Genomic DNA, 15,370 nt, shown 5'->3' with positions numbered 1-15,370 from the left:
TTTTACGTAGACTGAGAGTATTTGGTGTGGACCAGAGGATCATGTTTTTGTTCCATCAGGCTGTACTGGAGAGCCTGGTCAGGTTTGGGATGTCAGTGGTTCGGCAACCTCACTGTGCAATAAAAAACAAAGCTCAACCGTCTGATCCACACTGCTATGAAGGTGATGGGAAAGAAGGAGCACCAGTAGCATCAGTAATATATGACCAGTCTGTGCTCAGACAAGCTCAGAGGATTTTAACCGACCCGTCACATGTCCTATATAATGAATACTCACTTCTGCCATTTAACAAATCATCACAGACTTGTATCTTCCATTGTATCTAACAGATATATACTGATATCATTTATACCTTTTCAGAATTACAGTTGAAGTTTATTTTGATACCCGCGTGTATATTTTTTTGCATGCGTGTGTTACTTAAAAGTTATTAAGTCAATTAGGTCGCAAATCGCAAACAAATGCATATTTTGTGTGTTGTGTATTAAGGTCATCTCAATGAAGACCCATTTTCTGCTGCTGTCATTGTGTTCTTTACACAGACCTTGTGATGTTTGTGTGTGTGAGAGAGATAGGTGAGAAGTTCCTTGTATACCACATAATGCATAGTTAATAAAAATGTAGACGTTTAGGTGTGTATTTGTCATTGCAGAATTACTGCATATGATTAATCGGTTTTCTAGTAATATGTTTTACATTTTTTAAGTGGTGTGCGTTTACATTGTTTACTCCATTTAGACTCTGTTCCAATCCCTTCACTTGATTTAAGCTATTTAACATTTCTTGATGTCTTAAACTATGTGGTATTACTAAAACATATTTTCAACCTCACTTTGCAAAAAGACACGTGTCTTTTTTTCCCCCTTTTTTTTCTTTTGTTTAATTATTAATTATTGCGCTAGTGTGTTTCCATAACAGTACAAACCATTCAGAGAGATTACATTAATGAATTGCGATGACGAGTTATGTAGCATGGACAACATCTATAATATTTTCTGTTCTGTTATGTTGCCTCAAAACAGTTCAACTTAAAGGGTATGTGAATCCCTGTTATAGCAAATGAACTGAAGGTTACGTCTTTCGACATTTGTCAATAGAAGGCTTTTTTGAAAAGAACTGACACATTTGCTTCCATAGTAGGACACTTGATACACTTTATATTTTACAGAGGAATTATTTAACCACTTTTATTCATAAATAACAGAAATGTTGACCAACACTTTGATACTCAAACAGGACTGTTTTCAGCTGTTGGGCAGCCTATCTGCAGACATTACCTGTAATCAACATCATTAAATCACTCTTATAACCAAGCAGTTAGAATCATTCATTGTGCTAAATGACATAATGGTGCCACCCGTGTGTCATCTGCTCAACTACTTTCTTCTTAGATTCCGCTCCACACCACCCAAGTTCGTCGCTGCCCAGTTTAAAGGGCACATTCGACTAGGCACCGCGTTATCGGAGGAGAAAACCACCATTCATTGAAAACCTGGGAATCATGCCAGACAGGTTCAACATGAAAGATTAGCTTCCCACAGACGCATTCGAACGCAACCACAACATCACATCAGTCTCTCCTGTCAACAACTCAGAAAACTCACCCAGCGGCAACTGTTATCCTTGCTTGTCATCTTAATCTTGCAATGAAAGTTATTCTGCAAGGGCATCAAATCATATCCACACTGCTTGACCTGGCATCCTCTCTGTACCAAGCTTGCACAACCTGGTCTCCCTAGATGACTATTGCTGCGCTGATTCTTCAAACTAATGGTCACAACTCCTGGTCCATTGGAATGGCAACTCATTCTTCTATGAAGAGATCTTGTACTCCTCAAACTCTTTTCAACTTACCCTTACTCTTTTATGGGGAATCCCTTTGTTGGAAATCTAGATTCTGCTAAAAGGTACATGAGAAAAGGGGCTGGCAGTGTCAACCCTCAAGTCTAATGACTGTGTGGAAGACCTTGCTTCATCCTAGTGGCTATTTCTAATGGCACATTTCCACCGGAGGGTGCGGGTTGCTACAGTCCGCAAAAGTGCGGCACGGGTCGCGTTTCCACCGCCAAAAGTGGGCGTGACCCGGACTGAGCCATATTGAGCAGTACTCATATCGCAGTACTCGCCATTTGGGTACTGAGACGCCTGAAAGGGTGCCGGCAAGTTCGAGCTACACAAGCCTTCCGTTGATTGGTTGACAGATTCACACTTCCGTGCGACAGGGGGATAATAACAAACAAACACATTACCTGCGAGTTGTTTCTGGACAACGGCGAAAGCTTTGTTTTTTGAAGAAAATGTTGCGCAAAAGTTTCCTGCCTTTCTTGGATGTCCTACATTGTTGCTCTTTGTTCATTGTGCTCGTTCTTCTTTTTCATTAGATTTTTTAGCAGGCTACACTATGTGGGGCTGCTATGAGGTCACGATGCAAAGCAAGCCACAGTATTGTAATAATACATATTTTTCATATTCTTCATCCTCATTTTCAGTAATTATTTGCTCCTACATTGTAGGAGTAATTTCCCAATTTCCCATTAAGTACTAGCATCCGGTATTATATGATAGCACAATGCAGTGAGTCGTAATAACGATAATCCTCCTGTTTTTATGATTGAGATGTGTTCTTGCGATCAATGTGATCCAACACATGAGTAAATAATCACACGTTTTTTAAGTTTTCGTGATCCTGTGCGGATTTCATTCAATCATGTAAGTAATAATATCCAATGGTTTCATTTGGTAACGTATTCTATCTTTGTAAATAGTAAGAAGTCACTACTAAAGCCAATCTCGGTTTTAGTGCGTTAGCGAACTACAAGGTTGATAAACCATGACTATATTCAGTGTTTGTGTTTGGTGTAAGGAAATGGTAAGGCTCACTGCGATATTAGCAAGGCATGTTATGAACTTTTGTCCGTTAGTTTGCGAATACCCCCTGCCTTCATTTTTTCTGTCAATTTATTATCCGTTCGTGGCACAGGCTACTTTTTTTTTTTTTTTTTTCTTTAACAATGTATTTACAAGACAGGAGGAGCATCCACGTCAACTCGTAGTGAGAGACCTGGTAAAACCTGTTCAAGTCCTTTCTACCTGCCTCCAGCGTAGCACCATCCAGTGACTTACTATTTGATAGGTAAGGAATAATTATTAGCTGTTTTCTGGATCCCAGAATTTTAAGACCTTTTCATGTCAGAAATATAATCACAGGTCCTAGATGAAATGTGATGTTATATAAAGGGTATGTGGTGTTTGTTTTAAATTAACACTAGGCTACACACTAAGCTCTGTTGAACCTAACATTCAACAGAATGTGAAGATATTAGTTTTGTTGAGTACTACATTTATCAACAGACTGCAACTTGGATATGCTACTGCTACTGATATGGTAAATGATTATATCTACTCATCTGAATGCAATGTCTTTGATCTCACAGGGGCCAACTGTACACTACAAGAGACTAGAGCTGAACATAAATTATGACCTCGTTCCTCCAAACCCCGGTGTCCCTTAATCAACGGTCAACTGAACGAGCTGCACTTTATGTATTTGTTTAATTTAATTTAAATGCATTCATCTCAAAGCAACCTTTTTACTTGTAAGCAAATGTTTTTTCCATAGATATTAATAAATGTCTTGTACTGTGTATATAAACATTGCTTCTGTATTTAATCAATCATACTCTTGCTTGTATTTGAAATAAGCAATGCCAAAGAAGGCAGTATGGAACCATATAATATATATTATAACAAGAATATTCCAGAGAACCTATTTCCTTCAGAAAATGCGGTGAGTGCTGTAATGCAAAGTGAGGTTGAAAATGTTTTAATAAAGCCACATAGTTTAAGACGTAAAGAAATACTAAATGGCTTAAATCAAGTGAAGGGATTGGAAAATAGTCTATATGGAGTAAACAATAATAAATGTACACCATTTACACTTTTTTAAACGTGTCTTCAATGAAATTACATCAATACACGACACACAAAGTAGGCATTTAAAGACGGATAGTGAGCACAAACCTTAATGCGACCTAATTGACTTAATAACTTTAACGTTACACATGCGCTCTATCCGTGTGCATTGACACAGCCACAGAAAATATGTTTAAGAACATAAACCAGCCAGCTCGACTTATACATCATGAATCAAATGTCCTGACAACTGGCGCAGAGGTTTGAGTGACAGGTCTGATGGCCCTTCCTCGCGCCTAATCACTATTGGACAGGTGCCCATCTCCCAGCCTTTAATACTAACGAAGAAAATCGAAAATAACTACCGTAACCAATAGGTGAGTTTCAGATCAAGCATGTGTTGCGTTGCCTCGCAAGAAAGCTCACTGCAGTTGAACATCAGCAAAACCAAAGAACTGTGTTGCCATAGGAGGAGGGCATCTAACACCCCACATCCACTTTCCTCACCTTTGACCCTGGAAGGACAAGTGGTTGAACAGGTGGTGAAGTTCAAATACCTTGGCACCGAGATCGACCAACGTCTGTCCTTTAGCCAGCATGCAGATGGGGTTTACAAGAAGGGACAACAACTTATGTATCTCCTGAGGAAACTAGACACCTTCAATGTCAGTAAAGACATTTTGTCAACTGCCTACCAATCTCTGGTGGAATCCATCATCACTTGCAACATTACATCCTGGTACGGCTTCCTCACAAACGCAAGCAAAAGCAGACTTAATAGATTAACTAAGCAAGCAAGCAAGCTAATAGGAATACACCAGAAAGCGCTGGAGGATCTGTATATCCAGGCAGTGGGAAGGAAGACCAACTCCATCCTCTTAGATCCCTCCCACCCACTCCATCCTTGTTTTGATCTACTTCCTTCTGGCAGAAGATTCAGAATGCCTTTGGCCAGGAAAGCTATCTACAAAAAATCATTCATCCCCATAGCTATACACACACAGAACACTCATTCCTCAAAGAACTCACACAAATAACACATACACACAAACACACACACACACACACACACACACACACACACACACACACACACACACACACACCTCCAAGCCTTCAGTCAAAAGACAATTTTCTAGTATGGCAACATACTAGACAATAAAGCTTTTTGAATCTTGAATCTTGAATCTGAATATCATAATGCATTCTGGGATCAAAACTTCAAAAATGCTGGTGATAACTTCCCTATGCAATACGTCACATGACTTTAAAAACTCGCCGGAGCTCCCTCCGTCTGCATTCTGAAATAGATGCAGACATAACACCCTCAACATATCAAAACGTTGCCCTGGTTGGTTGAAATTACCAGGTGGAATTTCCCACGTGAGAAATTACCTAACTCCTTTCAAAGAGGCGCGCCCTCTCCCAAACTATGCTTGTTCAAACCTTGGACCTATAAAGAAAGCCCTGTTCAAACCACGAGAAGCGCACCTGTGTCCGGTTTGACGTGGTGGGAACTTCTGACTAGTTCCAACGGATGTTCTCAAGTCTTGTGTATGCATACGCGCAAATGCAGATGATCTGAAACATGCCTATAGAGCTTGTAAGTCCGCCCGTTCCATAAGACCCCCATGAGATTGTAAAATGTGAATGGGCAATGGTGAGAAAGTAATTGTTTTCTGGTCCCAGTCTTTATAAACCCTGGATTACACATGTGGTGCTTGTGGATTTAAATTATAATTTTTCATGCAAAGAAAACAATCGCGAAGAAGCTTGATAATGTTAGGTTTTGTGTAAGGCCGCTTTGTACAAAGAAAGTACAAAGACAGCATGCATTTACCATTTCACTGATATTGAATCGTATTATCGCACGCTCACTCACTAAGCCTCTTCCCTTATCACCACTCACAGTCAGTGAACGAACAGCGAGTCAGCAGGTCTGGGAGGAGTCCAGTCTGAGAACGAATGAGAGAGAAGAATCAGTTTGGTTCGTTCTTGTTAGAGATTCGTTCATTCGAACTGATTCGGTCGCGAATGACCCATCACTATTCTCAACTCATCTACAGCTCATCAAAACTCAGCAGCTTAACGCTACTTTGACTGACGTTAGTTGCGGCTATTTCATTACAATGAAATGACATACATAACCTCGTCCGTGAACATGATTGCTGCTGAGTCCCGTCAGATCAATAGTTGTGAAGACAACAACTCCCATGAACCCATGCTGCTACACAACGTCATCAAACTAAAACTTAGATAAAAAGTCATCTAGCGAGTAAAGAGCCATCTAGAGTCCGAAATTTACATATTACACCTTTAATGGAGCTATTGTCCCCATAACAAATATTTGGAAGTTGTTTAATCGCCAAATATGTTGTCGTCAAATGTTGTGGTTCATTATAATAATCTCTCTTGATTGAAACAAATTCAAATATACATCAAATAGGACAGTTTGTTTTACTTTTTTTTTTGTGCTCTGGTATGTATTTCAGTATATGTTTTCTGGAGTGTATTTATTTATTTTTAGTATGTATGTTCTTGCATGTGCATGGGTGAGCGAGGCGTCGGGCAGACTGCGTTTGCATATAGGTTCTGTTTGTGGCCACCAAGCCCAGGAATCGAACAGCGACCTCACTCCTTGTGTCAGGTCGCGCTGATGTCGGGGAGGCGCACACAGCTAGGACCAACCATAATAATCCCTTTGTTCTCGGCGAGACCTTCGCTCATTGTGCCGTACCGTGGGCGCCTGGGTCATTAGTAAACAATGACCGCCTTCATCACGTTAGAGACCTTGCCACTTGTTTATCTCTCTCTCCCCTGTAACCGCTTTGTGTTTGTTACATGTGACCGCTGCAATTTACTCATGAATACCGACCGCATATCAGACCAATATCGCAAATATTCTGGGATTCAGTATTTGACGTAAAAGGGGCTTTGCGCACTCTAACCTCTTTTGTCGTTCTTTCTTGGATTTTCTGCCTCAGTCTCTCACTCTGATATTGAATTCATATGCACAAAAATTCAATTTACAGTATACTGGAAGAACGCTTGTGTTTATATATTTCCATATAAAAACATCAGCGGAGGTACAGACAACGTTCCATGTTTCTTTGTTAGTGTTTTTCTAGCACTTTGCCTGTCTCCCCCTGCCAATCATTGCAAACGTTGGTCATGGTATTATTTGAGGCAATGCTTATTTTTGTGTTGTGTTCTGATCTGGCTCAGGATTTCGTGATGCTATTGAAACAACCTTTTGCTTTCACTTCCCACTCGTCTCTAGAGTGTATAATAAGTATCTCTATATACATGTTCTGTTGACCCAGACCTCACACACACACACACACACACACACACACACACACACACACACACACACACACACACACACAAACTCTTAGTAAGTAAGAATATTCTCTGTCAGGATGTGGCAATAGAGTGTGATACAAATAATGACAGAGAAAAGATAGTGTTTAATAATAAAAATAAATGTAATTGATATAGCGCTTAATATTGTACTCTAAGACGCTTTACATATTGCCCTATCTAAACTATGTAACAGACATATATTAAGACAGACTAGGATTAAAAGAAAAAAAGAGGTTAAACATGAAGAATAAGGTGGGAGTTAGGTGGGGACGGCTAGTGTGAAAAGGTATGTTTTGAGTGCAGATTTGAAAGAAGAGAGGGTTGGAGAGACTTTGATGTGGGAGGGGAGTGAATTCCAAAGGGTGGGGGCAGCGACTGAGAAGGCCCGATCACCCCAAGTCCGGAGCTTAGTCCAGGGGACTTGTAGCAGGTTGGCAGAGATGGACCTGAGGAATCGGGAGGGGGCGTGGTGATGGAGGAGGTCGGCAAGGTAGGGGGGGGGGCTAGGCTGTTTAGGGCCTTGTAGGTGATGAGTAACATTTTGAAGTTGATTCTGTGTTTAATTGGAAGCCAATGGAGTTCACGGAGGACAGGTGTGATGTGTTCTCTGGAGCGGGTACCAGTGAGGAGGTGTGCAGCTGAGTTCTTGACATATTGAAGTTTACTGAGGACTTTGGTGGTGGTGCCGTAGAGAAGACCATTGCAGTAGTCGAGCCTGGATGAAATGAAAGCAGTGTCTCAGCAGCGATAGTTGACAGGTTGGGGCGGAGGCGGGCGATGTTTCGGAGGTGGAAAAAGGCAGTTTTGGTAATATGGTTAAAATGGGGGAGGAAGGAGAGAGTGGGGTCCAGGATAACTCCAAGGTTATGGATTTTGGTGTGATTTGGGGTGATGGCGGAGCTGTCAATGTTAAGGGTGAAGTTCTGAGTGATGTGAGTGAGGGTGTCAGGACCAATGAGTTGAGTTTGAGCTGTTTTGCATCCAGGTCTTGATGTCAGTCAAACAGTTGGAGAGTGTTTGTAACATGGTGGATGTCATTTGGTGACATTATTGCTACTAGGATGACAGAGGCGTTGCTTCTGTTTAACACAATCAATTACGTAGGCTACTCTCTGTTTTTATCACATTTGTGTGACTTGTGTTTTTTTTCTACTTCTATAGCACAACAATATTTTGCTGTCAGTATATGTCCACAGTCTGACAATAAAAAAGATGCAACAATTGAGGGGTGTGCAGTATGAGGAAAGCAGCGTTTAAAAAAATATTAAAATATATAGCATTTGGGTTGGTCGATGGCTGATTGCAGTTCCGCAAGTTATCCTGTAACTGTAACTGTAGAGGAAACGCCAAGATATATAACATCAACGTTCCTATATTATTTTCTTCATCTAGATTAGAATAAACAACAGAGTAGATATTGTATAATATATCATAGTCTCTTATAGTAAAGAAATCAATAACGGGAGACAACGCTCTGTCCTTGTCCACGTCACCGTCTGTGTGGAACTGCTCCCACAATCGAGTTACCCTCTCAGCCCGAGAGGTCCCCGTCTTGTTTCTGTGCTCCGTGTTTGTTTTCCTCGGGGAACACACCACGCCACCCGATAACACTTCCCCAAAAGGACAGAGGACTCCAAGCGGCGCGTTCTTGGGTGAAATTTACAAACGCAAACCTCCTCCAACCACCCGCCCTCGTTCAGGGCAGGAGTTAGCCGAGGGAGTGATTGAGGGAGGAAGGAAGGGGGTGGGGCCGAAAGGGGGTGTGGACGTTCAGGAGACGGAGGGAGGCTAGGCTAGGGGTGGTGGGGGTGGAGGGGGTGTCTCATGCTGCAAGAGAGAGCCTGTGCAGATTCTTGGCAGCATAAAAAAAAAAAAAAAAGGAAAGCTAGGCAAGCCTAGCAGACATATTGAGACGAGGATGGCGGCTGGCGCTTTGCACAAAACCTAGTCCACTTCAGGATGGTCTGCAGGCACCTCTCCACAGGTATTTCACCCCTCTTTTGCACCACTTTCCTGGCTTCTGTTCCCTCCCCCCCCCTCCTTTTCCCCCAGTGGTTAGAACCGACCACTGTGCCTCTGCATTGTTGTGGTCCACCCCCAACTCTGTTAGTTTTCTTCACTGCGTAGATAAGCCCAGGTTTGGATGAGTGCTGCGCCGTGGGGTTGTTGTTCAGAGAGTTTGTATAGTTGCTATTTGTTTTCCTTGTGTGTGTGTGTGTCTGTTTAGCTAGTGTACTTGTCGAAGCAGTGGGACCATCGACATGAGGGTTATTCTGCCTTTTTTGGCTCCCTTTTAGGTCTTAGAAAATGGCGGTCTCACACTCATAACTGGAGCAACGTAACCAAATGGCAAAGCTTTGTGTATGTCATGTGTACATAAATATATTGACTCATCCTGCCTGTGCACACCAAGGTAGGCAGGCATGTGCACTGGCAACCAAACAACAACAAACTGATGGCAACACAGGAAAGCGGAAGTGGAGAGGATAGGAAAGTGTCGTAAAGGGCACTGGGGATCTTGGCCAGAGTAATGAATGACAGCTGAAGGAAGAAAGGAAACTGGACCAAGATCATTGCTGTTCTTCTGCTTTCTAACTTTCGGCTCCATAAATCGAGGGAGCTCTCTTTTGCTTACATTTTTGCATGCTCTCGCTGCTTTTGATCTTTCTTTCTCTTCTTTGCTTTTTAGTAAGCTCTCTTTATTTCTGTCTTTCTTGCATTCTGTATTTTCCTCCGTCTCCCTGTCTGTCTCCGTCTCCTGACTCTGTGTCCTGGTGTTTGGCTGAGCCTAAATACATATCAGGGCTTATGTAGTTATGGAGCGTATTACTTACACACATATGTTGGCTTTCTTGCCGCACGCAGAGCAGCTGTGAGTCATTTTGCCCTTAGACCAGCATTGCAGGGGTCAAAGTGCAGGAGTCGCATGGCTGCCTCGTCCACTCATTGGACTCTGTGGGAGGAGCCTCTGGGTTTGCATGGGCTGCCCTGGGAAGAAATATTTCATAATGGGAATTGTTAATTCAGATATTTTTCATAGTGTTGAGCAAGGCCATTTCATATGTGGGTGGTCTAAATTATATTCAAGACATTACCATTTCATCACATTGAATATGATTAAAGTTCATCTGAATTTTTGTCTCTTCTGTTGCAGAGCTGCCCCCAAAGAGTGGCCAAGGAGCCCAGTATAGAAGTCCCTTCCGGGGATACCAGCCTGCCAATCAGAGCGTTAGTGGAACATCACTTTCCACAAATCCCAGTGGCTGGGATCAACCAATCATCGACCAGCGGGAGTCCGAGGCCTTGCCCTCAATCAACCACAGCGAGAGTCGTGACTCTCAAGGAGGATGCCCTACGGGTACTGACCCGAGTAATCTGGCTAGAGACAGCAGCAACAGTACGGCCAGTATGGCCACAGGAGCCAATGGCCAGACAGGCAACTTCCCTGCCAGCCACACAAGCAGCAAGGCCAACTCTGGACCCAGCCCTGCCAATCAAAGTGGGGCCAACATGCTGTCCAACCAGGCCACAGCCAATCGCAGCTGGGGATCTGGACCGGGTTCTGGCCATTGCCCTCCTCAGTCCTCAATGGGGGGCGAGGGGAAGAGTGACGTCCCATTAGGAGCAGGTGTCATGGGCTGGGGTTCCTCCTCCTCCTCCACGTCCAACTTTAACTTGAATTTGAACCCCAACGCCAACCCGTCTGCCTGGCCTGCATTGGGGCACGACGGGGCTGGTACAGGGGGAGGAACGAACCCCAGCTCCCCACCTCAACCCCTACCCACCCTCTGCAACCTAGCCGGGGGCCCAACAGCACAGGCCAATGGCAGCACCGGATCCAACGCCAACGGAAACGCCTCGGGGAGCGGCAGTGCCTGGGGTGGCACGATGCCCTCTGACCCTTCAGAGCCGCACCCTCCCTCGTCAACGAATGTGTCTTTCAGCTCCGAACCTCAGAGCCTTAACACGGACGGACAAAATCACACTAACAAGCAGGAGCCTCCCAGCCCCATGCGCAACATGCCCGGCTGGGGCGGTGGCCCCGTGGGAGTGGGGCCCCGGGGCCACTCCCAGCCCGGCGCTCCGCAGGTGAACGGAGAGGACGGCAGCGCCGCATGGGGCAGCGGGGAGCCCAAAGCGGCTCCGTCCAAGGAGGCCTCCGGATGGGACTCTGGTTCAAACTGGGGTCTCCGAGGCGGTGCGGGAGGATGCTCCGGCGGCTGGGGCAAGCGGCAGAGCAGCGGAGACTGGGGGAAGCAAGGTGCCACTGAGGCTCCGGGGGGCTGGGACGCCCCTGGCTCCCCTCCCCAGGACCAGCAGGCCAATTCCTGGGGCAGGGCCCAGATCACCGCGGTCACCAGTGAGGGCAGCAGTGATAACGCCGAGGGTCTGACCCGCTGCCCAGACCGACCTTCAAGGGAAGAGGTGCCCCCGGCGCTGCCTGCCGCTGACGTCGATCCCAGGGTGCTTTGCAACACTGGCTGGGGTCAGACCCCCGTGCGCCAACACACCTCATGGGACATGATCGAGAAGAACCGCAAGGCCGAGAAAGCCGCTGAATCCTGGGGCTCGCGTCCCTCAACCTGCAGCGACGTCCAGGGGCCCTCCAACACCAATACGGCCCCTTCCCAGAGGTCGGACTCTGTGAGCAAAAGCGATGGCCCCGAGCCCCAGGGAGCCCCGGGCTGGGGTGGAGGCGTGGCCCCTACCAACCAGACCAGCTCAGGCTGGGGGGATCAACCCAGCAACAAAAAGCCCCCCCCTGGTGGTCCTGGGGGATGGGGGAACAGCCAGCCAGGAGGAGTCCAAATGAATGTACCGAAAAATGCTGGTCCGGGATGGGGAGAGGAGAAACCTGCCAGCTGGGAGGACCCTCAAAATAAAACGAAGGCCCAAGGCTGGGGAGAGACGCCCAAAGCCTCCCCTGGCTGGGGTAAGAGCGGAGGAAACGGTGGCGGGGGCGACTGGGAGACAGACGAAAAGCAGAAGGAAAACTCCAACCCAAACACAGCCTGGGAAGGAGAGGCAGGAGGCTGGAAAGAGAACCCCAGAGGCTGGAGCAAACCTGCCCAAGGAACTGGGCTGTCTGGGAGAGGTGGGGCTGGAGGTGGTGGAGGTTGGACAGAGCCTGCCAGCCAACACCCCACTGGTCCAACCCCGGGATCTGGGGTATCTGGAGGTGGAGGTTGGGCGGAGCCAGCCAGCCAGCGCCCCACAGGTCAGACTCAAGGATCTGGGGCATCCGGAGGAGGAGGTTGGGGAGAGCCGGCCAGCCAGCGCCCCACTGCGGCATCCGGAGGAGGAGGTTGGGGAGAGCCGGCCAGCCAGCGCCCTACTGCGGCATCCGGAGGAGGAGGTTGGGGAGAGCCAGACAACCAGCGCTCGCCTGGTCCTGCCCAAGGTTGGGGGGGTAAAAACCCAGATGTGCCCAACGGCAGTGGGGGAGGCGGAGGAGGAGGAGGAGGAGGAGGAGGCATGGGGTCTTGGAGCGGCCCAGGACCCGTTAAGCAGAGCGGCAGCTGGAGCGGGAAGAAGCCGGAGCCCCCGGGATCGTCGAGCGGCTGGGAAGAGCCCTCCCCGCCATCGATCCGCCGGAAGATGGAGATCGACGACGGCACGGCGGCCTGGGGGGACCCCGGCACCTACAGCAAGGCGGTGAACCTCTGGGACCGCAACAACCAAGGGAAGTCCCAGGGTAAGGCCCCCCAGGGGGGGTCCTCCAATCCCCCCGCCCCCAGCAACAACCACGGCCAACACCACCACCCGCACGCCCACTCCCACCCATACCACGGGGGGCCGCCGCCTCCCGCCGCCCCCGGCCACAGCCAAACCCACCCGCCCCAGAACCCCAGCCTCCCCAGCGGGGCCCTGGAGCCCAGCGTGCCTCACCAGACAGGGCCCTCTCCTCACAGCAGGACCTCAGCCATGAACCAAGGTAGGACCGCTGGTCTATTATTATGTTCGCTCGGTGTTCATAGACCAGGCGGTAATGTGAAACCCCTCTCTTTGTCCGATATTAATTAATGCAAAATTGAATGAGGAATGATCTGTTTATAAGTCTCAAGCTTCGACAAAATGGCATTTTATTAAAGAATTGGATGGAGTAGATTAGTTGTGTCATACTGTTACTGCCGTTTACAATGCGTCAAATGTCGGGCTTGTGTCTTATCTAATGCACAATCTGGTGCTCCCGCTGGTGAGGTTGCACTACAGTGCTGAGCTCAAAGCTGCTGATCCACTTAAAGGTGAAATCTCGACCTCATTTACCTCCTGCTCCTCCTAATGACTGGTCAAATGAGCCCCTGGTCTCCTCCTCAGATTTCACAACAAGCACGTCCCAAAACGTGCCCTGTAACCCTGGCAACACCATTACCACACACACACACACACACACACACACACACACACACACACACACACACACACACACACACACACACACACACACACACACACACACACACACACACACACACACACACACACACACACACACAGAAAATAGCAACTCGCACTAACTATTATGGTTGCAGCGAAGTTTGGGACTATAGGGAGCAGTCTGGCGGCCATCTGTCAGCCGATGAGAGGGGAAAGGAGGAGGGGATCGGGAGGAGGGACTGCAGGGAGCCGAGCGTAATATCTTTTAATATATTTACCAATGTGGTCCCTGCAGGAAACATTGTTACAGAGGTTGATACGACTGCTAAACTCGTCATTGTACGAGTAAAACACTGAGTTAGAGAGGACTGGTTGGGAATGGAATGGACAGATTCATAAGAAGATCTTTGGTAGAGCACTTTGATGACGAAACTTTTGAATAATATTGTTGTGTACCATATCTTCTCAATATGTGTTTTTTGTAATCATTCTTTGTCTTTATATATCGGTCAGTTTGCCGTTTCCTGCTCAGAAAAGTGCCGTGTGTTTAAATAGAAACGTTAAACCGCTGACCTCTCCCTGGAGAAAGGGGCTTAACTGCCTGGAACAGAGAGGGCCAGTTTAGCCCCAGCTAGCCACGGTCTGTCCCAAGGCAGAAGCCACTCAATTGGGCCAAGTCCCTGATAGTCCCCCCTACCACCTCAAGCAATATCAGCCAGGGCCAGTCATGGACCTCTCCAAAAAGTTCTGGCAATTCCTCCCAGAGCATGGGACTGAGGATTTTTAAGTGTGAATGGATTTAATTTGAAAAAATATATACGTATATTGTCCTGAAGGTTGGGGTGAGATACAGGGCTCCCATGCCAAACCGGAGGGGTCCTGGGTGGACCAAGCGCCCCAGCAGGCCAACGCGGACAATGGGACGTCGACCTGGGGGAAGTCCAGTGGGGGCTGGGGCGAGGTGGGCCCCGAGAGCTACAGTCGGGGAAACCAACCCATTGGATCTGCATCTTGCAAACCTGGTGAGTGTGTGTCAGACAGCGTTGACATTGTGCACTTGAATGCTCAATAGATGGATGGAGAGGCCTCTAAATTGTGTGCGTGTGCGTGTGCGTGTGCGTGTGCGTGCGCCCGCAACTCGGAAATAAAAGGCTTAATTTTTATGCAGCCAAGGGTCAAGGATATTGAGGCTAGGGCAGTGGAAGACCAAACGCAATGCCACACTGACCCCTGGTGGCGGCATTGATGCACTACATGTTCTACTCTCCAGTAGATCCAATGTCCCTGGAACCGTTAAGGGGTTGACAGCATGGTTTTCCATCCCATTGTTGACACTATCTCTCCTTGTTTGTGTCCAGCCCCAAAACCTATGCAAGACAGCTGGGCTGGAGGAGATGAGGAGCAGATGGGCATGTCGGGCGGCCAGTGGGACCCGGATGAAGGAGACGCGTGGAACAGCGGCATGTCCCAGGAGAACAACTCCTCATGCAACTCCTGGAGCAACGGGCCGAAGAAGGGCCTGCAGAAGGTACAAAGGTGCCCACGGAGGGACAGAATGAACGATTCTCTAGCGGGATGAAAGACATGTAGAGTCAGAAAAACAATCATAAGATAATTTATAATTAATTCAGGCCAACATGAATTTGGTCTAGTTTTGGCTTTGATTATATAGTCAATGAGTGTAGCCAATCGAAGCTTTTCACCCCACTTTGTA

General features: G+C 47.0%; 1 protein-coding gene across 5 annotated transcripts in view; it reads left to right on the top strand.

The window, feature by feature from the left end:
- The window catches only part of LOC132449159 (trinucleotide repeat-containing gene 6C protein-like), a 73,996-nt gene that overhangs the window by 45,813 nt on the left and 12,813 nt on the right, over positions 1-15,370 (top strand). For 3 of the 5 annotated variants that reach the window (XM_060040840.1, XM_060040816.1, XM_060040825.1), the window contains 3 exons: positions 10,433-13,213; positions 14,493-14,678; positions 15,015-15,184. In XM_060040840.1, coding sequence (XP_059896823.1) covers positions 10,433-13,213; positions 14,493-14,678; positions 15,015-15,184 — 3,137 coding nt within the window. Of the gene's footprint in view, positions 1-9,136; positions 9,263-10,432; positions 13,214-14,492; positions 14,679-15,014; positions 15,185-15,370 lie in introns of those variants that run through there. The other 2 variants (XM_060040834.1, XM_060040849.1) reach the window with 2 other exon arrangements.

This window comes from Gadus macrocephalus, chromosome 2, assembly GCF_031168955.1.
Source record: "Gadus macrocephalus chromosome 2, ASM3116895v1".
In the NCBI taxonomy this organism is placed as follows: Eukaryota; Metazoa; Chordata; class Actinopteri; order Gadiformes; family Gadidae; genus Gadus; species Gadus macrocephalus.
Note: the sequence above shows the minus strand (reverse complement) of the source record. Positions and strands in the feature narration are given on the sequence as shown.